General features: G+C 47.6%; 1 protein-coding gene across 3 annotated transcripts in view; it reads right to left on the bottom strand.

Annotated features, from left to right (window-relative positions):
• APP (amyloid beta precursor protein) overlaps window positions 1-24,089 on the bottom strand; it is a 229,063-nt gene extending 204,974 nt beyond the window's left edge. For all 3 annotated transcript variants that reach the window (XM_075433354.1, XM_075433362.1, XM_075433368.1), the window contains exon 1: window positions 23,861-24,089. In XM_075433354.1, the coding sequence (XP_075289469.1) occupies window positions 23,861-23,917 (57 nt within the window). In that variant the 5' untranslated portion in view covers window positions 23,918-24,089. The remainder of the gene's footprint in view (window positions 1-23,860) is intronic.
• Between the last annotated feature and the right edge of the window lie 279 nt (window positions 24,090-24,368).

The raw sequence follows: 24,368 nt of genomic DNA, 5'->3' as shown, positions 1-24,368 counted from the left end.
GCTTTCTTCTCCCTTTTAGCCCACTCCACCTTCAAGCCTTACCCAGGCAGTTCTGTTGACTGTGGAAAGGTAGAAATGTAAGATGAAAGCATCACAGAAAGCATTTGCTACTAGTCAGTTCAACATACTGAATTCAGCTTTGGAAACCATTTGTTAGGGACAAACATACCAAGGCAGAGCACACAAAGACAGCATCAATTTTAACATCTACCAAGCTTCAAGGAAAACAAAAATAAATGCAAGACCTAGAATGAAGTGGGCTGTCAAGAGCCAGTTTTAGGAACTATAACTGGAATCCATTGCAAAAAATGGTTCATTTATGCTCCATTTAATTCCTCCCCCCCATCAGCCTTCACAATCAAGAGATCAGAAAGGGACATCACATTTTTGTCAATACTGACATGTTTCCACATTAACTCAACTACCAAACCTGATCTTAATACAGTCAACCGAAATAATTTCCTTCCCAAACTGAGTATCTCATTTTCAAAGACTCATTGAGGACACTAAACCAATTCTTCAAATTCAAAGTTTCAAATTGTCAGCAATTAAATCCTTGCTTTCAAGTTTTAAGAAAAAGCGTATCACTCATACAACATCTCTGCAAAATACCCACAGAAAATGTTTTATTCAAAATAGTCATTTGTTTTCTTGGATCTGCAGTCTCCCTCCACACCCCCCCTAAATAATAACAAACTTTAAGAATCAAAGGCAATATTACTCCTTATAAAAATCATTACAAAGGCTGCATAGAATACCCACCTCAGCTTTGGGTGGGAAAGAGGGGAGGAGGACAGAAGAGGTAGATGAAAAGGAAGAAAAAAATGCAACCTTTTATTCCTCCTGCACAAACAAGACTGCTATAATGTACACACTGGTACAGCAATGACAACTCCACCCCACACACCAGCTAAATCCACTGGGGAATACAGACCTCTAACCATCTTGCCAAGGGCACAAGTTAAAGAGTAAAAGGTGGAATTATTTTCTCACTAACAAAACAAACAGTAACCTCAGGACAGCGTCCCACACAAATACTCCTCGCCCGACCAGATCACCACACCCGTGAGGAGCAGCTCTCGCTTACCCAAAGCAGAACTATGCTCCCCTACGAAACCAGCTGCCAATGAAACTAGAGAAAATGCTTATAAACCAAAATGCTCATCTCGGGACAGACCGACTCCAAGGAGGTTTTCTGTAGACTTCTGTTTTGAAGAGTGATGCGGACTATTGGACAATCCCAGAGGCTGTTAGCTTCCTGAAGTCAGGACGGTGATGACCTGGGCCACCAACCCAGCTGAGAAGCCTGCTCTGCTTCCATCAGCAAAGGGCTGACACAACAGATTTCCAGCCACTGCACAAACCTAACTGCAGTACACGTACATACAGATCACACAGATTTTTTTTTTTTTTTTTTTTTTTACAGAAATGTTATCCCGTTTTCTAATTCTCCATTCAGTTTATCACAAACAAATTACAAAAAGTGGAAAATCAACTTGTCTGCGGTCAGGTATGCATCAAAACACTGGAAGTAAGATACAGGACGTGAATGTAACAAGATCACACAGAGCAACATTTGATCCGGTCACGCCGAAGCCAAATCGATTAAGAGGCATCCACAAGCTGGCAGTACGCGAGACGGGGCAGCCACAGCACAGCAACAGACTGCAAGAGTCTGCGCAACACCCGCCTGTCAGCAAAAACGACATACAGCGGCGGCCTGATCAACACCAACCTGCAGCGGGGACAATACGCAGCGGGGGAAAAAAGCCCCGGTATGTCTCGCACAGTGAAAAGACAACCTTGAAATAGTTGGGAATCTGAAAATGGAAGCGAAACCTGCGGCGACGAAGCAAGCGAACCTCCATGTCCCTTTCCAACGCCGTACTGCCACGACTGTACCCCAGGGCCTGGACAGGGGCTTGCCCGGGGCTGCACAGCTGGCATCCCGGCACCAAGCTTGGGCTCACCTGGCCACCCCGAAACTGAACCGCAAGGAGCCTGGGTCCACCTCCCAGCAGCCACCAGAATGAAGTTTCCCATCCTGAAATTCCCCTTTACACCAGAAATTTTTTTGGCAGTAATCTGTGTGTTACCACCTGAGGTTTCAACGTATTTCAGCAAACATAGGAGGTGCTCAAAAAACAAGTATGTTTTGCACAGCATTGATTAATATGCAGACTCTACGCTTACACTGCTATGGAAGAGGGAATGTGCAGAAAGTCAATTAAATCCACCAAATCAACCTAAGGACAGGCTGCAGGGCATGGACACAACTAACTGGCTGTGGCACCATCCTTTAACACACACGTACAAACTGTAACTGCTTATAAAAAATTATCCTCTTACAGCAAGGAAAGGGAGACTAAAGCCACGCAGTCTCTCACATTTACTGAAGGCTCACTTCTCTCCTGAAGATTTTCCCAGTCTTTCTTCTCCGAGCACAGGGGAACATGCAATGGTGACATTACTGGGCATTTCTGTGGGAACTATGAGCAGGCACGCGTGGAAGCTCCCAGTACAGTAAAGAAGAAACCTCTCCGCCCTCTTGTCTAGCTGCAATACTGACTGCTGCCCTAAAAATGACAACTGGAAACAACTACTTTAGGTTTGGGTTTTTTACAGCTACAGCATTAAAAGTGAAGTCAGTTGCAGAAAAAGAGCCTGATTTTGGCTGCTTTTTTTATTTCTACTCCTGACCATAAACATGATTCCAATATTTTATTTTTAACCCAACTCAACAGAAAACGTAAGGGTACAGCAGCAATAATAGATGTTCTTCTGAGCAGGATGATCCGTAAGCGCCAGGCAGCCAAACAAAACCCCATCCATCTCTAGGAAGAGAATCATTCCCAGCACCCAGTAGACAGAAAGCTTCAAGCTGCTCCTAGTACTTCTCACTTACACTCATTTTAGCTTCAGCTATGGCAGAGGAATTTAAACTACTATTAATGCCTGCTGTACAAGTGTCAGGTAGTTAAAAACTCAACACTTGGACCACCTTGAGTACCTCTTGCACAATTACCACAGCCCACAGGACCCCAAAACCCCCAAGCTGAAGCACAGCATATAACCTCACATGCAACGACACTATGTTTATTTTCAGGGCAGTTTCCTCCCATTTCAGAATGAACTGGGCACAGCAGAAGTGCAGAAAAGGAGGGCGACCCCCAGGCTTGCCTTATTTGTCCCACACCCCCAAAACCAGCCAGCTGTGGTCTCTGCTGTCCCAGACAGCTTAGAGACGATGCTCTTCGCTCCTGGAGCAGCAGAGCGCTCTGAAGCAGCCCCTGCAGGCCAGACAGGCTGGGGCTGCCTCATCCTGCCCTGCCACCAGACCTGCAGCCATCGGAGCGCACGGCTGATGCTCTTTGCATCGCCCGACGTCATCATAAGATACGGAGCAATACCCTCAATGAATCACAAGTGCTGAAGTTGCAAGTTAATAGTCTGGTGTGATGCATTAAAGCTTAAAATGAAATAAAAATAGGCAATGTTTTTATATCAGCCAGACTGCTGAGGTTCCAGTATATTTAGATTCAGGAGTCCAGCTATCAAGTCAAACATCTCCTCTATGTCATCAAATTTCAGATGTGTTTTTTCTGTATCCTAACTCACAAACAACCTCAGTCTAGATTTCAACAGGCTATTCAAATCTAATTGAGGAAGACGGACAGTGGCACAAACTTACTTCTAAACTGATCGGGACTACTGCATAAAGCCCTTGTCTCATGCTCTTCGACTCTGCAATAATGCATCAATAGCTATAAATATCAAACCTTAACAACTTCACACTATTCATATAACAGGAACTACATGACTTTTCGTCTCCTCCTCATTCAAGAAAGGCCACTCGACACCTGCTTTTTGTCAGCCACCTCCACTCATTTCCCCTCCGCTGCCAACCAAACACACCACAACCACAACTCCAGCAAACATCTGAAAACCACGAGTAGAAGTAATGCTTTGGTGAGAATATTACTGCTTCCATTAACATTTACCACACTTCTGAAAACATTGCTTTCTGCAAAAGGAAAGCCTGCCACATCCAGCTGTTCTTCTTCACACTCTCACAGCTCCAATCTTTTCTCGTTTCCAAGGCCCTGACATGCAGCAGAGCCCAGCCTAGCGGCACCTCTGTCAGCCCGATTTATTTCCAAATACAGGGAAGACAGAATATCTCTTACAGCAACAATGACCGAGGAAGACACGCTGGGAATCAGGGCTACAGTAACTACAGACATGTGCATGCTGTACACATTCAGCTTCTGCAAGTACCCTCAGCTTCAATATAGGCAACACACAGTCTACACATGATATTCTTCAGTTACGCTTGGTCATTTATGCCATCTGCAAAACCTCGTTTAACTTCACTGTTCTAGGTATCTACCATTGGTACACCTGATAGATAATTAGCAGAATATTCTGCACCAACAGAACAGATCTCACATAATGCACTCACATACCTTATTCCCAGCAGACTAAAAGGCGAAGCTCTCTAGGTGATTAAGAAAAAATTTGTGTATTTACCAGCGAAGCATCAAACTGGGACTATCACCTAGATGACAATAACTGACCATGGCTTATTCTTCTTCCATTGCATGCACACCGTCATGGTTTAGCCTATGCCAGGTGCCCACCAAAGCCACTCTGTCACTCCCCCTCCTCAACAGGACAGGGGAGAGAAAATACAACGAAAGGCTCGAGGGTCAAGATAAGGACAGGGAGAGATCACTCACCAATTACTGTCATGGACAAAACAGACTCGACTTGGGGAAAATTAATATAACATCACAAATCAAATTGGAGTACATACTGAGAAATAGAACTAGATCTTATAAACACCTTCCCCCCACCCTTCCCTTCTTCCCGGGCTCAGCTTCACTCCCATTTCTCTCCCTCCTCCCCCTAAGCGGCACAGAGGGACAGGGAATGGCGGTTGCGGTCAGGTCATCACATGTTGTCTCTGCCGCTCCTTCCTCCTCAGGGGAAGGACTCCTCACACTCTACCCCTGTCCCAGCATGAGGTCCCTCTCACAGGAGACAGTTCTCCATAACCTTCTCCAATGTGAGTCCTTCCCACGGGCTGCAGCTCTTCACCAACTGCCCCAGCGTGGGTCCCTCCCACAGGGTGCAGTCCTTCAGGAACAGGCTGCTCCAGTGTGGGTCCCCATGGGGTCACAAGCCCTGCCAGCAAACCTGCCCCGGCATGGGCTCCTCTCTCCACAGGTCCACAGGTCCTGGCAGGAGCCTGCTCCAGCGTGGGCTGCCCACAGGGTCACAGCTTCCTTCAGGCATCCACCTGCTCTGGCGTGGGGTCCCTTCCATGGGCTACAGGTTGGAATCTGCTCCACCGTGGACCTCCATGTACTGCAGGGGGACAACCTGCCTCACCATGGTCTTCATCACGAGCTGCAGGGAATTTCTGCTCAGGCATCTGGAGCACCTCCTCCCCTTCTTCTTCACCGACCCAGGTGTTTACAGAGTTGTTTCTCTCCTATTATCTCACTACTCTCTCCTGCTGCAGTTCCCTCCCTCCCTCCCTTCAATACGTTATCCCAGAAGCACTACCACCATCTCTGATGGGCCCAGCCCTGGCCAGCAGCGGGTCCGTCTTGGAGCCAGCTGTCATTGGCTGTATCGGATACACGGGAAGCTTCTTGCAGCTCCTCACAGAAGCCATCCCTGTAGCCCCCTCCCACTACCAAAACCTTGCCATGCAAACCAAATACACACACCTTGATCGTTTTTGTACTTCCAAGCATCATGTGTGAAGCACCTACAGCAGTTGCTGAAGGAGGACACTGCAGTTCTGTCCAAACATCTCCTTTCAAGACCTACAATTGTAAAATTTTTTATGCAGCGCTACAAAACACTCCCATACAGGGGCATGAGCAAGTTGCTCATTTCCAGTTTTTGAAATTACAGAAACTATGATAGCTATATTCTTTCTTAATTTTATGTATCAGGCAAATCTAAAAAAAAAAAAAGTGACAGCTGGGAACTCTTAACTGATTGTTAGTTTAAGAAAAACACAAGAATAGATAAGTAGCATTTTAATTAGTTTGCTTAAAATTCTGAAAAATCCATGATGCTAGAGTATTATCAACTTCTCTGCAAACCATCCGAGTATCTGACCATAAATAATTTAATTATAAATAGACAATTTTAATAAAAGACTATTAAGAACTAGCTCAGCTCAACCACAGTATCCGAGCTGTGCTGCCAAATCTCATCGTGGTCTTCTCAGGAAGAAGTGAAAGATGAAAGCTGAAAAATAATTCAGGTGCTCAGTGAAAAAAAGATAACAGCATGGTATTGGATAGTAATGTAATTCACCAGCATCACAACTTTCAGCAAGAGTATACACTCCTGGAAACCTTAACAGATCTACAAAAAAAAAGTCAGGATACATTTTATTTATTTTCCAACTGGGTAACATTTTCATTTCCTAGAGATGCTTTTGTCTGTTGGGTTTCCCATTGAGAGCTGGAGCCTTCAACCCTCACACGTACAGCCAATTCTTCTTGCGATTTTGCCCGATGCCACAGAGCTGACATGACACCTGCTCACGCAGACGTAATAAAATATCAGAGCAAAAACAGTTCCATCTCAGCACCGTCTGAGCAGCTACTCTAGAAGTAAACTTTGGGATAATATTAGCAGGACGAATGCCTTCACAAGAGAAGAGGCAATTTACTATTTATTAAAGGGGGGGAGGGGTAAGATAACCCTAGGCTCACATTTTCCACTCAAGTAAGCAAATACAAATTCAGAGATACTAATGAGCCCTGTCCATCTGACTCTCCTCAGACAGGCACTCCACCGCTAGCCACAATTAGCATTAGTTATCTTTAGCATGCACACACGTCACAGATACACAAGCACAAACACTGTTTGCAACCCCAACAGCCTGCAGTGCCATTCCAGACCATTTGGATCTCACCTACAACAGGCTTTATATTTCCAGCCTATGGTCATTACCCCTTTTAGCAAGGGTCTTCTTATTTTCACATCTATGAAGCTGTAATATCTTCACCAAGTAGACACAACACAGGAGATGACTTGGCAAGTATTAAAGAAGAAAAAAAAAAAAAGAGAACGTTAAGCTATCCTCTCTATTTGTAAGTGAGCAATAATGCCTCTAAATTTCATTAGAAATGCCAAATAGCATTTAGGAAGAAAAAAACCAAGTAAACAACTAAAAGCACACAAGCACGCGCACAGGTCAGGCATCAGGCTTTGCCAGCTTTAGCCTACGTCCAAACGTAACACCTGAACCGCAAAATACTCTTAAAGCATCGGCTTCGCAGCCAGAAGAGAAAGCAGCAGCTGCCCCAAAGGAGGCAGGAAGCTGTTCCTCGCTCTTGCCCCACTCCTTTAAACAAGCAGCCCAGCAGCACAGCCCATGAGGTGAGGAGGGGGTGCCTGGGGAGCCGGGTCCCAGCCGCACGCCTGTCCCGCAAGCTTCCTCAGCACCCACCCACCGCGACAGCGATGCGACCCAGCCCTCAGAGATTACACAAAGGAGTCATCAAGTGCTTTGTAAGAGGTACAGGTTGCTTTAATCGGTCTTTCCCAAGTGGATGCACACCATTTTTTGCCTCTATAAAACGGGGAGAGGTGCAAAAACCCATTACCTTCAAGCTGAACTTTTCTCTTTGCAAACATCAGTTAAGACCAACCACTCCCCCTGTCCCCTTCGTTTGGAGCCCTAACAGGAGCTGCAGGACAGTGGTGTGTAACTGCAGCTTCTGGCCACGGACACAGCAGCCCCAGTGCCTTTATCAGACAGGAGGCATCAGGAGGGAGGAAGGAGAGGCGGCAACTCCTTGCATTACACCCACCAGTCACAAGGCCACTTCCCAAGTAGTTTCACACTCACATTTTTCTTTTTAACATGCTCTGTTACATTTCTGACTACGCTTCAGCAACCACACCACCTTGGACAAGCTGAGTGTCCCAACAAGCTGTCACACCCAGAAGGGTTGGTCCCTTCCACCACCTCTGCGGCTACAACCACATTAGACGCGGAGAGAACCGGAAGAGCAGAACGGCTGCGTTGCCACTGGTCCTCAGTGTGTTTCACTTCCAGTCACACCGAGCACAGTCACGTGGCATGGGTGTCCTTGAGAGGCCAGCACGTTTCAGGCATGTTCCTGGAGAACATCTTCTGGTTGGGTTCCACCATGGAAGAATCTAGCCCAGGCGCTCCAAGGCCACCCCACAGCGCTTCAGCCATCAGCACCTTCTCCTCATGCAAGCTTCTGATTTGAACATAAACACCAACTTACGCATAGTATAAAGCCAACAACTTTCATCAAGAGGGAACACCAAAATCAGACTCATTGAGTTTCTTGAAACCAAAGCGCTGCAGCAACCTGCCCCACACCACAATACAAACCTACTCCATCCTCTACACTCACTGTGACCACGTTTTCCTCTTCAAGGCTTAACACATCATTCCAACAGAATTTACCAACTGATAGCAGCACATGCCACATAGCCAGACCAGGCTCAGCACGATTGCTTCCACCTCCCAAGATACTCTAAAAATAGATGCATGAAATGCACATCCTAGTCCAAAAGAGCTAGGCTTACGGAACCTGGTCTTTTTTATTTGCTTATTTTTGTAAATTTATTAGAAATAACTGTCAGACCTGCTGTCAAACAAACAACCACTGCCTTGTAGTATAAACTCATCCAGAACTGGTATCTGCTGAGGGGACAAAAAGTCTCCCTCAAAGCCACAACCATTCAAAACCATCAGGACTGCCTGGCCTCCTAAAGGTATGGGCAAAGCTGACAGAAAGATGTGGCTAGCAGGGGAACTGTGGTGCCTTGCCAGAGCCTACTCTTTGGTCCGGCATCACTTCCCCAGGAGAAGGGCATCGGTAGACACTCACTCACCCCCACTTCAGAAGAACATCATCTTAAGAGCTAAGCTTCATTGAGGGAAAATTGTTTCCTTCTGACACCTCAGAAAAATTATCTGTGTGGGAACTGTATGTGCTCACACGCGGAGAAGGGAAAACAACAATCCGAGTCACGTACACTCACACGCTATGGCAAACCAAACATGACAGCAGGCTGGCAGAAAGGCCGTCCCTGCAGAGGGCTCAAGAGAGGGGCTTCTGCAAGGCAGTCGCGGCACGCAGCAGAAACCCGCGGCTTCGAGGGCGAGGACCAAAGAAGGGAGGCAGAGACCTAGAAGCAGCAGTGGCAGGCGCAGCGGTGACGGTGCAGGGGATACGCCAAGCAGACCAAGCACAAGTTAGTAAGGCTTCCCAGTGCCAAAGCCAAGGCAGGTGCGTACTGCACATCATCTTTCCTAGCGATAATTACTGCAAGTGAAGCATGTAATTTTAACACATCTTTCCCATCTCCTCCCATCGTTAAGAACTGGGAAGAGAGAGAAATCCACCCCGAGACACAGGTGTGTCTGCTAACCCAGCACTAACAAAACATTTGTTGTATGTGTACCTTCAAGTACAACTGGGCTGCATATTTCAAACAGTTTCAGGCAACCAAACCCATTCCCTAACTCAGAACTAGTTCTGCAGATAACTTCAGCTACTAAGTGTGTCAGCTGGAGAAAGGTATTGAGGATTTGTGCACATGGATCTAACAACCCACCTGGAAAAAACCCCAACAAAACAGTAACAACCACCATTACATAAAAGCATCCATTTTTTTACCAGAAAGAAATAAATCTGTGTGTTGAACAAATGCAGTATCTATACCGACGTTTACAAAACTAAACCAGCCTATTTCCTCACAAGTCATAACACCCCTTGCATTAGCATGGAAACCAACCACAAAATTAAAAATTTACTGAAGATGGAGGGGACAGTAGAGCCTCACTGAGATGAAGCGCTCTTACTCCAAATGACAAGCTCTCCTTGATTAATATTGCATTTTTAGCTTTGTCTAAACAAAATTCCATTTTTCCAGCACCCCTGTGGTATGCTGTGAGCAATTTCTCAGAAAATCCCAGCTGCTTTTTGCAAGTACCAACAATCCAGCAATTACAATAAGCATTTCTGAACACCTAATCAAAACAATGCAAGCTGTAGAACCACATTATTTACCCTGCTCTCCAAACACAAATTCATAACCTGAGTGCTGCTTTTGAAAACAAAGCCATTATGTCTTTCCATTTCTTTTTTTTTTTTAAGAAGGTATACTGAAACGCATGCAATTAACTTGTCAACTATTGGTTTAGAAGCCACTTGCCCATTATGGTTACTTACAGGAGAATCTAGCTTGCAAACTTAAACGAAATCTAAGCATTGCACACAACTAACACCACAAACCGTACATAAACCTGGCTAAGACCAGTAACAAAATGACCAACAACTTTTACTGTGTCAGGTACTGGTAGCACTTTTTAATGCAATCCACATGATCCGACAAAGACAGAAGAATCAGTCCACGAAGTTTCAAGAATATTTTAAAATAAATATCTCAACGAGGGAGCTACCAAGGGTTGAGTAAAAAACACAACAAAACAAGCAAACAAAAAACCCACAAAGAAAAAAAGACCCAAAAAAGGAACCTCACCAAACCAGAAATTCACGGTTTGGTTAGTTTGCTTCAGTTTTTTTAATTATGACACTTTTAAAGGATCATTTCAGGTCTGAGAGGAAAAGACGAGAGAGGGGGTGGGGGGGAGAGGGGGTGGGGGGGAGTGGGGATCAGGACAGGGGCAGTTCTAAGCCAACTAAAACAAACCACTAACAGATTTATACAAACATGTTTAAAAAGCCATACAAAGTTTCAGTTTAACTCTGTAGGTGCCCAACCCCCATTTCCCTTCCCCACTCTTTGTATCTTCCGATGGACACTCAGCTTTACTGCCTACAGAGATCAGCGCTCTCTGAAAGGCCTAAGGTTGTAGCCAGAATTCCAAACTTGCCATTAGTGACACTCACCCCCTTCCCACCTCCAATTTAAACAAAAGTGTCCAAAGTAACTCTCCTGGAACCAATAAATATTATTTTAAAGGACAAAGCTGTGCCCTCCCCAATCTCCTAAAGGCAAAAGTAAAAATCATGCCTAGCAAAGCATCTCTTAGGGACTTAAAGACCCACATGCCAACAAGGCAGGCAGGCACCCACAGCCTGGGTGATGTTCTTGCCCGAGATGCATTTTCTCCTTTCAAAGCGCAAGCAGAACAACAAGGGGGATGTGGCACACAGTTCAAACCTGTTCTCAACACCGTACCAATTTAGGTGCCGGAAGTCATTTGACTACATAGGACTGAAGATGCAGAGACACTTCCCAAAGGAATTTTTATGTGCTTTCTTCTGACATGCAACTGAAGTCATGCAAACGGTTGGCTAAAAATACTCCTCCTTTCCTTTCTGAACATTTTGACCCAAAAAACCCACATCCATTCTGGATTTCTCTGCCACCTGGTTTCGCAAGAAGACCTGCTTTCCTACAACATACACTGTTAATTCAAACAAAGCAGCAGAAGGTTGAATCTTCAAGGTATGCAGTACTCAAAATCTATAGGCATTTTAATTAGGAAGTGCTAAACCACCTAAAGATTAATTGTAAGGCTTTCTCCCTACTCTTCCACTTGACTGTAACGACAGATTCACTAGTTTTCCAAAAACACATCTGTAAGTAGTTTATTGTCTCTTCCCATCAACTCGGGAAAACCATTCAGTCTGGTTTGTTTACAACACACCACAGAGCAGCATGAAAGGTCTTCTCCATCCCACTGCAGATCACCTTCAGGAAGGCTAGCAATTTGGCTGCTGACTTGATTAAAAGCAGCCTTTGAATTCGGAAGCCAGGGACACCATGTGCTTCTCGAAGTAAGACAGCTACAGTGAGAACTGGGGGATGCGGGGTGTTTCTTTGGGGTGGTTTATGCCTTTTTGTTGTTGTTCTTGATTTTTTTTTTTTTTTTTGAGGTGAACCTTACACTGCATTGTTTCTCCCCAAACAAGAACTGAAACTGTTAGAGCAAGACAAAAGCTGCTGACTACCAAAAAAGACCTGACAGACAGCACTGACCCCAAGACAAATCCAACAAGAATTACAAAAGAGTTTATTGACTGCACGGTAAATGAGAACAGGGATTTTCATTTGCGTGGATGACACCCAAAAGCCCCTCAAGCCCCGGAGTGACGGCTCCTGACAACACCCATCGGCCAAGACAGGCAGGAGAGCTGCAGAGAAACAGCACCAGAACCGCAGGGCTCGGTGAGAGGGGGGACAGCCCAAGAGGTCTCCCCACCCACACTTTTGCAGAGGACAAAGTAAAGGCAAGAATTCAAAGCAAATCTTAAGACTTCAGACAAGCACATTACAAACAAAGCAAACGATACGCTGATGGAGTGGTGAGATAAGCAGAGAGACTCCCAATTACTTCAGCTTTCTTTCATCTCCCTGGACAAGCTCACACCTTGCCAGAAGCCTAATTCCAGGGAGAGCTGCTGGCAACAGAGGCAAGGGTACTGTACTGAAATTTAAGTTACACATTTCTGATGGGACCATTTCCTCAAATCTTAAATATTTTCCTTACCTAAATTATTCCCTGTAATTAAAAAGCAGTAAGTAATGCAGATAAACAAAGTCTGTGCTCCAGCTTAAACAGAGCATTCCTCAAAGGCTCACGTGGCCTTTTACACCAGCCTCAGCTGTTGGAGAAACACTCAGGAGCTATTGCTCCTAACATACATTATTTAGTGATCATCCTCCCAAGGCTTTTTTTCTTTTGCAGGTTCAGTCATTTAAAAAATGATACTTCAAAATACGTAAGTACTCCTTAGCTGTTAAGGCCATTTACAAAGGGAGCCAACTCCTTAAAAACGGTTTCTTTCCTCCTTTGAAATTTCTGTTTTGGAGAGCCACGGCGCTGGGCTGAATGCATGGAGCAAAGACAACCGTCAGCAGACGCAATACGAACTCGCTCGGCACTACGCAGCAGCACGGGAAATACACCCAATCAGCCCAGCCTGCCGGTGTCCAGCTCCAGGGTCTTTTGTTTCAGCAGAACTGATAAAAACTATGCCTTTTAAAGGGTGCAGAAGACTTATCGCTTGCTTTTTATTGCAATTTAACACAAACAACAGACACTTTCCAACTGCTTCCTTGAATAGCTCTGCAAATACTAATCTGTGTTTTTATCTGTGAAATCTCAAACCACACTAAGCACTTTCTCACAGAAAATGCTAACTCACAACAGATTTAAAAAAACAAAATCAAGTTTAAGGCTTAATTATGTTTAGACACCACCAAAACTCCTATCCTAAAAATCAACAAGCAAATAACTTGCACTGTATTTGCAAACAGCGTTACTGTCTACAAATCCTTGGATGACCAGACATCGCTGCAGTCCCCTCCGGGTGTGTGTTTAAAGGCACTGGGAATTCCCTGTGGGTGCAGAATTTAAATCCCAGGATTTGAACAGAGAACATCTGATCTGACCTCCTGCACATCACAGGCTATTACATTTCTGCGGTTTACCATGCTGGAGCCTAACATCTTGTATTTACCTCTTTAGAAAATTAGCTGCGCAGTCTCCATATCTGGAGGCAAAAGATGTATTTCCCTTCTCAGTTTGCTCTGAGCCCGTACTGTTAAAAAACATTTCCCCAGCTTCCTATCTGAATGCCTTCCAGGCAGTGGTACTTGGCATGCCTTTCCCTGCCTGGCATTTCTTCTTTGTGGAGGCAACCAAGACGTGGTTTGAGCTTCCCTTTGATAAATTACAGATCGTCTTTCTCATCTGGTTTTACCTCCAGAGCTGGAATTAAAAAACTTTTTTTTTTTTTTTTTTAAACTTACCTCTACCCATCAGAGCCCCTAATTCCTGTCCTGACCCTCTCTTCCCTGAGCCCTCCTCAGAGAGGATGAGCTCAGCTCCCCAGAACCACACCTCGCACACAGCAAGGTCACCTCAAACCCACGCCGAGTTTACCCAAACCTGCCGCGGGGCAGCGAGGAGCAGAGCTCCGGGCAGGGGGAAGCCCTGCGAGGCACAGGGTGGGCACCCCTGACTTCGCCCAACACCAATGCTTCCCACAGCCTGTTCTCCATAGGGGGTCCAGGCCTCAGCATCGCTTTTTAAAATGGGGAGGCCACTTCACGGCCAGCCCCAGCGTCCAACACCAGTTCTACAGCAACAACAGAAAACCCAGCCTCCAACCCACTACTGCTGGGTGCCACAAGTCAGTGGCACCACATCAGTCACATTTTGTCTTTCTGCTTATAAAGGAGTACATAACAGCCTTTTGCTACTCAGAAGTTTTCTTTTAAGTGACTGATTAATTAAAGCTTTCTTCCTCTAATCCGTGAGGAGACACAATTTCCTTAAAACACATTACAAACATTCACGCATGTGTTTATATTCACGCATGCGCAGCCCCACTCAAGTGAAAGGGGACGGTTCAGATGAGCCAAACAGCATAACACAGTCTCAATTTGCAGAGCCTGGGTCTCAACCTTCAGTATTTTTGCCCATTGCCCACAGAAGATTTGTTAGATTCAAACAGGAACTTAGTAGTTTAGAATTTGTATTGTGGCTATAAATTACTCTAAAGCTGTTTGACAAATCCAAAGTCTCATTAAACTACGTTTTTAGAAATAGTTTAGACTGCTACTTTGAAGTAAAATGCTTGGATTTAATTTTGCCCTGCTGTTTATCACAGATTACATTTTCTCTCCAAGCTCAGCTGTTCACTGGACTTCCTTGCAAACACCTTCGGAAAGGCATTAGCTCCTCAGCCCAAAGGGAAGCCCTCCCATAATCAGAGACAGGACTTAACGAATCCTGTTGGCCATGGCGAGCCAGCAGCTTAGCGCATGGTGCCAACGCTTGCTGTCAGCGTAGATGATTGCCATCACCCTCTCTCCCCGGCCCCACAGCAGGCGGGAACTGCCCACCGCTCCACCGCTCTCCCATCCACCCACCTCACCTTGGCCGTTCACCGCAATAACGCCCATGAGGGTAAGCAATGTCGCCTGTCTTTATCTTGTCCCATGAGCTTTTTCATCTTGTTTTGTCCCCCTGTCCTGCTGAGGAGGCGAATGAGAGATCCTGGGTTTCTCCGGCTTCAGGTGATGATCTGCAGAGTCAACCCACCACATTCCTCCCCCTGCCCCTGTTTTTTTTCTGGTGGAGCTCAGTTCTGTGGAGGGTCAGCCACCTCGGCAGGGCAGCTGGCAACACCTTGCTGGGAAGGAGCACACACAGGCCTTTAAGGAACAGCCTTTAAGCTGCTGCTTTTCACTCAGCCCGTAAATTACAAGTCCCTGCCCGGGCTACCCATGCTGTGACTGCCCGGCAGAGCGCGCAGCTTCTGCTTGTGACAGCCGCCAGCGGCAGGCGCTCCTCTGTGCCTCTGCTTTTTTGCAAGAGATCCCTGGCGCAGGGGGCTTGGCAGCCATCACAAAAACTTGGTTTGGACTGATCTTTGAAATACTTTCACTGCCCCAGGAGACACTGTCAGGAGAAAGGAGGTGGTATTGCAAGAGAAACATCCCAGAAGATTGGGGTGAAACTGGGAAGTAGAACGTAGACCAAGGAAAGCCACCCCCCCCCATGGCACCGCCCAGGGGCCATTTCCCCAGCATGCCCAGGGCGAATCCTTTGGGGTGGGGGGAGAAGGCAGGGGGATATGGAACGGCTGGCTGAGTCGGACTGGGCTGCAGAGGAGCCTGTGAAGGAAGAGGAGTAAGGGGTGGGGGTGTCTGCTGTGCCCAGGGTGTGCAGGGAGCTGGGCAGCCCTGCCAGCACTGGGCTGAGAGGAGGAGAATGGGGAGAAGGTGCTCCGGGTGCCTGAGCAGGGAGCCTCCAGAGAGAGACCACGATGGAGCACATATCCACACTGCAACCATGGAGGACTCCACGCTGGAGCAGGTGGATATCTCCTGAAGGACTGCAGCCCACAGAGAGTCCACACTGGAGCAGGGAAAGAGTCTGCAGAGGAAGGAGCGGCAGAGAGGAGCTGTTACGGCTTATCAGAGATGTCAGCCTGGACGCAAACAGGCACGACAGGCTGGCAGCGAAAGATGAAATACTTCACCTCAGAGATGGCATCACCTTTACGAAGAACACTCTGCACATGGAAAAGCAGAAACTGGCTTCTCAGGTGTTAAGGCTAGCAGGAAAAAGAAAAAAATTCCCCACAACTTAAGTTACCACTACGAGAAATGAAAGAAGACAATGCCAAAGTAGAAATGAATCCAAACAAAAGTGAAAAGAGCCTGCCAGTGTCCAGGTCCCCTTGGGGACCATCAGAAGTCTTCAAAACTCCCCCAAACACTCCCATGTATTCTGGGTTCCTTCTCTGGTCTTTGACTTTTTAGGCTTTCTAACTCCCCTTCTTACTCCCCTGCATAAAATTTAAATAATAAATTCTAAGTTTGAGGGATTTTTTGCTTTGCTTTGTTTTTTTTAATGATGTCAAGCTGACATTCTCATGGTAGGTCATATTCTTCTGGATGCTGGGATTACCGACAAGTTCTCATCCACAAATCGCTTGCAGTGAAGTTCTAGGAGCTAAGCAACACTGAAAGACGGACAAGCTAGAGTTCCAAAATTCTCATTTTCAAGCGTTTGTCAAGCAACTTCAGATCAATATTATCCTACAAAGATTAAATGGAATGGAAGACAGAACCAGCAAAAGGAAACAATGACAAAATTAGGATGCTGGAAGATACATCATTAAAAGCAATTTTACTCCACTTCATGTTCAAGAAAACTGGGCAATGGACAGACGAGGCACACGCAGCAGAGCAGCAGAAGAGTATCAAACAAGCTTCAAAACAACCATGCTACAGGTCTAGATGCTTACCAATGCTACACATCTACAAAACCCCCTCATTTCCATACTGTAAGTACTCCGACCAACCAACGTTTAGTACATTTAAATTTACAGCATCTATGAAGAAAAAAATAAAGAAAAGAAAAGGAAAATACTCAGAATAATGGCCATTTTAAAGCCACTGCCTTTTTGATGCATTAAATTTTCTTCTCTTCCTCGGTTTATTTTCCCCTAGATAATACTGTATTTTTCGCTGTTTACCTGAACAAATATACAGACATTATATGGGATGTATGTTAAAAAGAGCTTTTATTCAAGCAAAGAAAAAAAAACCCCAACAACCTGGAAGCCATGACTCCGTTTATCAGGAGCTTCGAAAATTAACTACAACAGAATCAAACCTTTAACAATAATACATAAAAAAAAAAAACCTATCTCCCCATGTTTTCAGGTGAAACACAGGGAACAAATGCCATTTTTCAAGTCATCTTTCAAATGACGAGAAAGCAGAAACCAATAAAACTACTCTGTCAGCTCAGTACTCCATATTCCAGACCCAAAACTACAGCTACAAATAAATTTACATAACTAAGTACAGAAAGAACAAGTTAGCTGTTTGTGTCAAAATTGTATCATGGTATCTGACAAAGGAGGCTGGGGGGGGGGGGTAGTCAGCCCTTTGCAGAGACCACAACTTCGAGAAAAATCAATTTTACAGAGTCAGAGCTTCAGAATGAGCAATCTCTACTTTAAAAATACACTGATAAGGTAAGAAAAGGCTTGCTGCAGGCACAAAGATGATGCAATGGCACAACAAGGAGATTGGCAATAACTCCAAAGTCCTACCACATCTTTCTCTTTTCCTATGTGTGTCCATTGGATACCACTTTTAAATTTTGGGAGGTGGATGAGAAGGCAATTTTCACCTTCACCACAAGAAAAAAATTAATGGTATATTTCAAATTATTAGTATCAAATAACTGCATTACCTAAATTTGAGCTATGTATGTGCAAACCCCTGTTTCATAGCTTTAAAAAGCTCTAAGTCCGATACTAATACAGTTCCCAAACAAGACAGGCTTTTGCTCACCTTCCCCCCTGCCCCCACCTTGAATTCCTATTAGACATGGACTTTGTTTTCACAAACTGCAATTCCAAACAGAAATTACGTAAACCATGCCAATTGCCATACTGGAGCACACTGGTAGCCTGCTCTGAAAAGGATCAATCCCTAAATGCTTTTACTAACAGGTACAACCAGTTTTACCCCATTCCTGTCACATGTTATCTGCTGTGGTTGAATAGATAAGCTCTACTCTAGGGGAAGACAGACCAGAAGAGAATGAACAGGGAATTCCTATCGGGATTAGCTCAAAAATGGGTCAGTGGGATCTGAATGGAGTTACCCATCCCTGAACGAAGCTCCCCCGGGGGTTTTTGCCTTCTGCAGTGACTTGACGCTAACTTTTAACAATCGGGAACAAACGAGGGGTCAGGTTTGAAAAGACTGCTCATGCCCTGCTGCAGGTCACCAGAGGGAGGCAAAGGGACTAACACCTTAATTAAACGCTATTACATCAACTTCAGCAAACGTGGTTTCAGCGGCTGGCGCTCTTCCCCAGAGCAGCTGCCTGCTCTTTCAGCTGGGCCAGTCCAACTGCTTGTGGCCACTCTCTGACGCACCTGCCAGAAGACGACTCTTAAAACCAGCCTAGAGAGGGGTCAGAGAGAGCCAAAAAGGCTGAGCCTACAGAGCGGTGGCCGCGGGCGGAAGCAGGAGGAGCAGCTTCCAGCGGGCAGCTCCCACGCCAGGCCAGCTGCCAGCCGAGCAGCTGCGTCTGCCTAACCGCAGCCCCAAGACAGGAGCCGCGCTGCAAAATCACAAAGCGCGCGGGCTCACCCGCTCCTCCCTTTGGAGCCCGGCTGTCCCATCATCAACGAAACACCACCAGCTGACCAGAAGGTGTGCTTCTTTTCCCAAGGTCTCATAAATCTGTGCAATCTATGTTTACCCTTTACGTCCTCAAGAGAAGATCAAGTTCTCCTGAACTTGCTTGGAGGACCATCAAGAAAGCACAGCAAGCCACAAGTCCCACTCCTCGGCTGCAGAAGTCACAGTGCTTATGAAGCTGTTACACGGGGAGCAAAAGTAAATGAAACCGGCAGCACGATACGGGTGCTACACACCATTGTGGCACAGCAGCGCCCTTACCGTCAGCAGCTGGCTTGAGGTTTTCACCCTTCTGAAAAGCATCACTTCTTTCAGTATCTTTACGTTCACACGCCAAGATGTGCTTGTCACCTGGAATGCACATTTTGTGAACCACTGCAAGATACCGGCAATAGCTATGCGCTGTGGAGCGTACTGCCCTTTACCCGTACCTCCATCATGTGAAATTTTGTTTTGTAATTACATGAATCATTGTCAAGTGTTTGTTCTGCCGAAAAGTGCAGCGTCAAAACAATCCTATGATGTCCTCCACATAGCAAGGAGCTTGAGGTGTGCTGTGGGGTTTTCTTTAAACACATATATATATAAACACACACACTAATGGGCTGTCATTCAAATTGATCCCCTTGAACAGAGTCATTATCCCCATTTATTTTGGTTTTCTGTTGTCATATGACTAAATTCCCACAAGGAAAGGCACATATTTTTGGTAAGTGGAAGCATCTCCAGAGCTTTCGGAATCTACAGCAGAGCACATGATTTAATAATCAGGTAGCTCTCTAAAGGTGTTTTTTTTTTAATCAAAATTAATAGAAAAAGAAGACAAATACTCAGGTTTCAGAACCAATGTCACATTATAATCAAGGGCAGAAGAGTGACTTATTTAGGGCTGAAGACTCCAAACCACCCTCAAAACCATTACTGGCTGATATTCTCAGCTAGTTTGGTATCACTAAACAGGATGGAAAATGTCTTTTCAGTAGCTCAGCTGTAGGTATTTCTGAAGTAGAGTAAGGGAAGGAGGGCGGATTGCAGATCAAGTTCTGAGAACAAGGGCTCATCATACCAACTGCATTCAGTTTTAAACAAAACAAAAAAAGCACATCAGAGTGAAAGTTTTGACTTCTCTTCAGAGGAGTCCTTTGTCTCTGAATTATTTCAGGCTCAAGCTCATTATCAACATTGCTCTTGGCAATCCTCAGCCTGGCAGAAACTGTTGCAAACTCTCACTGCAAGAGCACGCTCTAATAGTTAATGAAGCTTACAGAACGTCATTCCGTATTTTTTCAATTTGCTTTACTTTTAATCTTCTTATACCACGGGATTTTTTTTCAAAATCCCCCGAATTTAAATGCAGTAACACACACTTCTAGACTTATGTGTTAAAACCACGCAGACAGCTCACCTAACAACTTCAGTAAACCTATTACCATATATAAAACCAATTATATTTTTATCAGTAGCAGTCTTGAACTCTTTCTCTTCCTAGCCTAGATATAAGGAGGTACATAAGTGACTACTGGTTTAATATAGCCTATACGCTAATATATGTACACAGATGTATGCATATGGTGATTTTAATATCTCATACTAAGTATGCAAATATACTGGGGATTTCAATATATATTTGCACACACTATATTGAACCATTAGGTGATTTTAATGCATTATGTGTATACATACATGTACAAGGACACTTGATGTATTTTGTTATTAAACCCAAATACAATTTTTTCAACTCCTAATTATTACTTAAATTTTCTGAAGATGTGACGGATGCCAAAACTTCCACTCATTCAGAGTATTCAGGATTAAGGATGTAAATTAAGCCTAGAGACATCACCTTAAAAATAAACAAAGTAACAGCTTGGAGACATGTTTCAAGCCAGAGGTGAACCAACCGAGCTGCAGATGGAGCAGGTTGCCCAGCGAGGTTGCGCAGGCTCTGTCCTTGGAGCTCCATTTTCAAGACCCAGCTGCAGAAAGCCCTGAGCAGCCAGGTCTGATCCCAGAGCTGGCCCCACCACGGGCAGGGGTTGGACCAGAGACCTCCTGAGGGATCCTCTGACCCTATATGCCAATTTCTGGACCAAGTCTCCACACCCAGCCTGTGTTATTTTCCCGAGTCACCAAAAAAAAAAAATTATTCTGCCCAGAATAAAAGCTGCCAATTCACAAAGCAGTTACTACGCTCTTCAGCTATTCTGCTAAGCTCTGCATTGGAAAAAGACTGCCAATTAAAGAAATCTTCATACCTTTTACTTATACAACTTACAAACCAGACTGTTTATTATCCTTTACAAATACATGCAAATCACAAGTCATGAACAGCTATCAAAGACAATCTCTGTTTCTCATAGGTCTGCCACACAATTCAACACTGATCAATTCAAACTGATTACAAAAGATCACTTGCATCCATCACACAAACGGCTCATGGGAAAAAGAAAAATTAAAAAAATATCAAAATCTCATTAGTTCCCTCAGATTTTCATACATGTTTTGTGAAGAAGCACATCAGCTGATCACTCTTCCCTCCCCCCGGAAAAGGGGCATTTGAAGAGAGTATGATTCTCAAAACTGTCTGTTGCTCATTAATCAAACAAAAGACCGACGGGGGAGCGAGGGAGAAGCTCCTTTTTCACTCCTCTCACTTGTCCATCTGAGTGCCAAGGACCCCGATGGCGCAGCAGAACCCCCAGCGCCCGCCGTGCCCCGCTCCCCACGCAGCCGCCCACCCCAACACGGCAGCAGTTTCAACAGCAGGCGCCGAAGGGACCCTCCAAACGCGAAGCCTCTGCCAGGGTAATCCGGGAACAGAACCGACGGAAAGGGGAACCGAAAGCCCGTAATGGAAGCAAAGGAAAGGCTTTCTTCCCCTCCCCAAGCTGCAAAGTCATTTCTAAAGGTCTGCTTGAAAACCGAACATGGAAGAAACAAATGTTTTGGGTCTTCCGTTTAAAATAAAAAATTGCACAAAACCAAGAACCTATAAAGCACTACATTACCCAGTTTCACAAAAAGCTATCAGGCAATATACTTTGTCACCTAACTTTCTGAGGGTCTGCTCGTATGGTATCGATGTCGTAACAATTTGATTGCAGTCGGCTGGTGTAAGTCTCTCGCTTCTAAGTACGGAGCCAGAGCAGCAAGCAGAGCAGGCATGGCAGAAATCCCGACAACCTCAGTGTGCTGATAAGAAGAAATCTTGATTCATAAACCAGAATCATTCATGCAAATTTGCAAGGACAGTTACTGTCTGTCGCATTTACCTACTGAAACCAGACAGGTAATGGAAAGAGATTAAATGGAAAAACAGTTACTGAACAATACGACAGTTTTGCAAAACACGAGAGCTCACGGCCGATGGATTTCCTAACCCCAGTAAGTCTGATCCACCTGAGGGGCAGCAGGAATGCACTAAGCAACCACCACCACCGGAGCACCACTAAAGAATACTTCCTTTAAAGCTGCATAAATAAATATTAATCTACCTGTAATTTTAGAAAGGAATTCTTCATGTGTAATATAGAATTTGTTTTGCTCCTGCTTTCCCTCCTCCTTATACCACTCCTGCGAAAGCAAAGTACAGGTTCTTTGCTGCTTTCTGGAAAGAATTTGTTAAAACGGCAGGAAAAATGTTTCATTTCGGAGAAGAGGTGTAAAGGTGATCTAATTCAAAGATCAAAATGTCACGCTTCAGCATACGAAGACAGCTCAAGCGCAGCAAATGCCACGCGTGCAATTCCTATCGTGAAATATTTCGGTATTGTAAGAGCAGTCACTTGTTCAAAACATCAACCTGAGACTATCCAGACTGACAAAATGCCTGATCACAAGAGGATCAGACGTCAAAACCCACCCCACTATCAAGCATGTAAAAAAAATAAAGGATGAACGCAGAGCCTCAGACGTCCACACGGAACGACGGAGCCAGATGGAAAGCGTCTGCGAAGCACCAGTGCCCACCTACACCGGCGGGCCAAGGCAACGGGCGTCTCTGAAACCCCCGGGTGCCTCTGGCCGAGGCGGGCGCCATGGCGGGGCGCTCCCGACACCGCCGCCAAGCCCCTTGGCTCCCACCTGCGCGGCCAGGCCTAGGGGGACCCCTCCGCCGCCGGACCCGGGGCACGCTCCCAGCCCCGAAAACGCGGGGCTTTCCCCCGCTCCAGCCACGCACCCCCGGCAGAGGCGTCCCTCGGGAGCAGCACCCCGCCGGTAAAACCCAACTCATTCTGGGGGGCGGGGGCAGCACCCACACTCAGGGGCGGCGGGGCGGGTGTAGGGGGGACCCCCCCCGCGGGGTCCCGGCGGAGGCCGCCGCCCGGGCAGGGCAGGGCAGGGGCGGCCGCCGAGGGGCGCGGGCTGCCGGCGGCCGCAGCGCGCGCGGCGGCGCCCCTCTGCTGCACTGCAGCGGCGCCATCTTCCCGCGCGCGCGGGGGAGGGGGGGGGGCGGCCCCAGCCGCCCCCGCCCCCTCCCCACGCGCCCCCGCCCGCGCCGCCTGCCCGCCCCCGCAAGGCTCGCGGCCCCACGGCCGCCCCGCGCACCTGCGCGCGCCACGGGGGAGGCGCTGCGCTGCCCGGCCCCGCCCGCCCCGCGGGGGGATGCCGCCGGGCCGCCCCCCCGCAGCGCGCCCCCGCGCAGGGAAAGTTTCCCTTCCCCGGCGGCAGAGCCGGCGCCCCCGCGGGGTGCGCTCCGTTCCCCCGCCCCGGCTCCACGGGTGAAGTTAACGGGGAAGCGCCCCGGCGGCGGCAGCCGGATCAGCGGAGGGAGCCGGCTCCGGCGGCAGCGGCAGCCCCGCCCGCCCGCCGCGGACACGCGTGACGGGGGCGGCGGGCTCCCGCGCCGGCGGCTCCCAGCCCGCTTCCTCCTCCTCGCCGCCGCCGCCCGGCTCGGCGGGAGCGGCCCTATTGTTCGGCACCGGGAGGGCGACGGCCGCCGCGGAAGGAGCCCCCCCGCCGCCCGGCTGCGCGACGGTAGCCGGCGACCCCCGCCCCGGCCCCGCCCTGCCGCGGGCGAGCCCACGCCGCACGGGCGGCTGTGGGCAGACAAAGCCTGCGGGAAGCGGAGGAGGACGGCGGGGAAGCCCCCGCCCGCCCGGCCGCCCCCTGCCCCGCTTACCTCGAGAGCCCGAGCGGCGCCGGAGGCCAGCAGCAGGAGGGCTAAGTGGGGCAGCATCGCGGCGGCCGGCCGGGAGGGAGGGAGGGAAGGGGGGAAGCCGGCCGGCGAGGTGCGGCGCGGCGGGTCCGGCTGTAAATCCGCGGGGCCGCGCCGCTGCCGGGGAAGAGCGAGGGAGCTGCGGCGGCACCAGCCCAGCGCCGCGACGGGACCGGTCAGCTGACGGCCCGCCCCGCCCCCGAGCGCGCGCCCCGCCCCGGCCCGCCCAGCGGAGACCCCTAGCGGCGGCGCCCCGACGGTACCGCGCCGGCCGGCCGCCCTCAGGGACCGGGGTGCGGGGGGGACGGGGGGGTCTCTGCTCCTCGCTCCCCACCGCACCGCTGGCCCCCCGGGCCCGGCAGCCACGGGGTCAGGCCTGTTGTGGGCTGGGGGGCCGGGTTACTGTCCCGGCGCAGCCAGGGGCCGAAGCTGGCAGCCACGGCGCGCTCCCGAAGCCCGGCTCTCCGGGCGA

Source organism: Opisthocomus hoazin, chromosome 1 (assembly GCF_030867145.1).
Source record: "Opisthocomus hoazin isolate bOpiHoa1 chromosome 1, bOpiHoa1.hap1, whole genome shotgun sequence".
Classification (NCBI taxonomy): domain Eukaryota; kingdom Metazoa; phylum Chordata; class Aves; order Opisthocomiformes; family Opisthocomidae; genus Opisthocomus; species Opisthocomus hoazin.
Note: the sequence above shows the minus strand (reverse complement) of the source record. Positions and strands in the feature narration are given on the sequence as shown.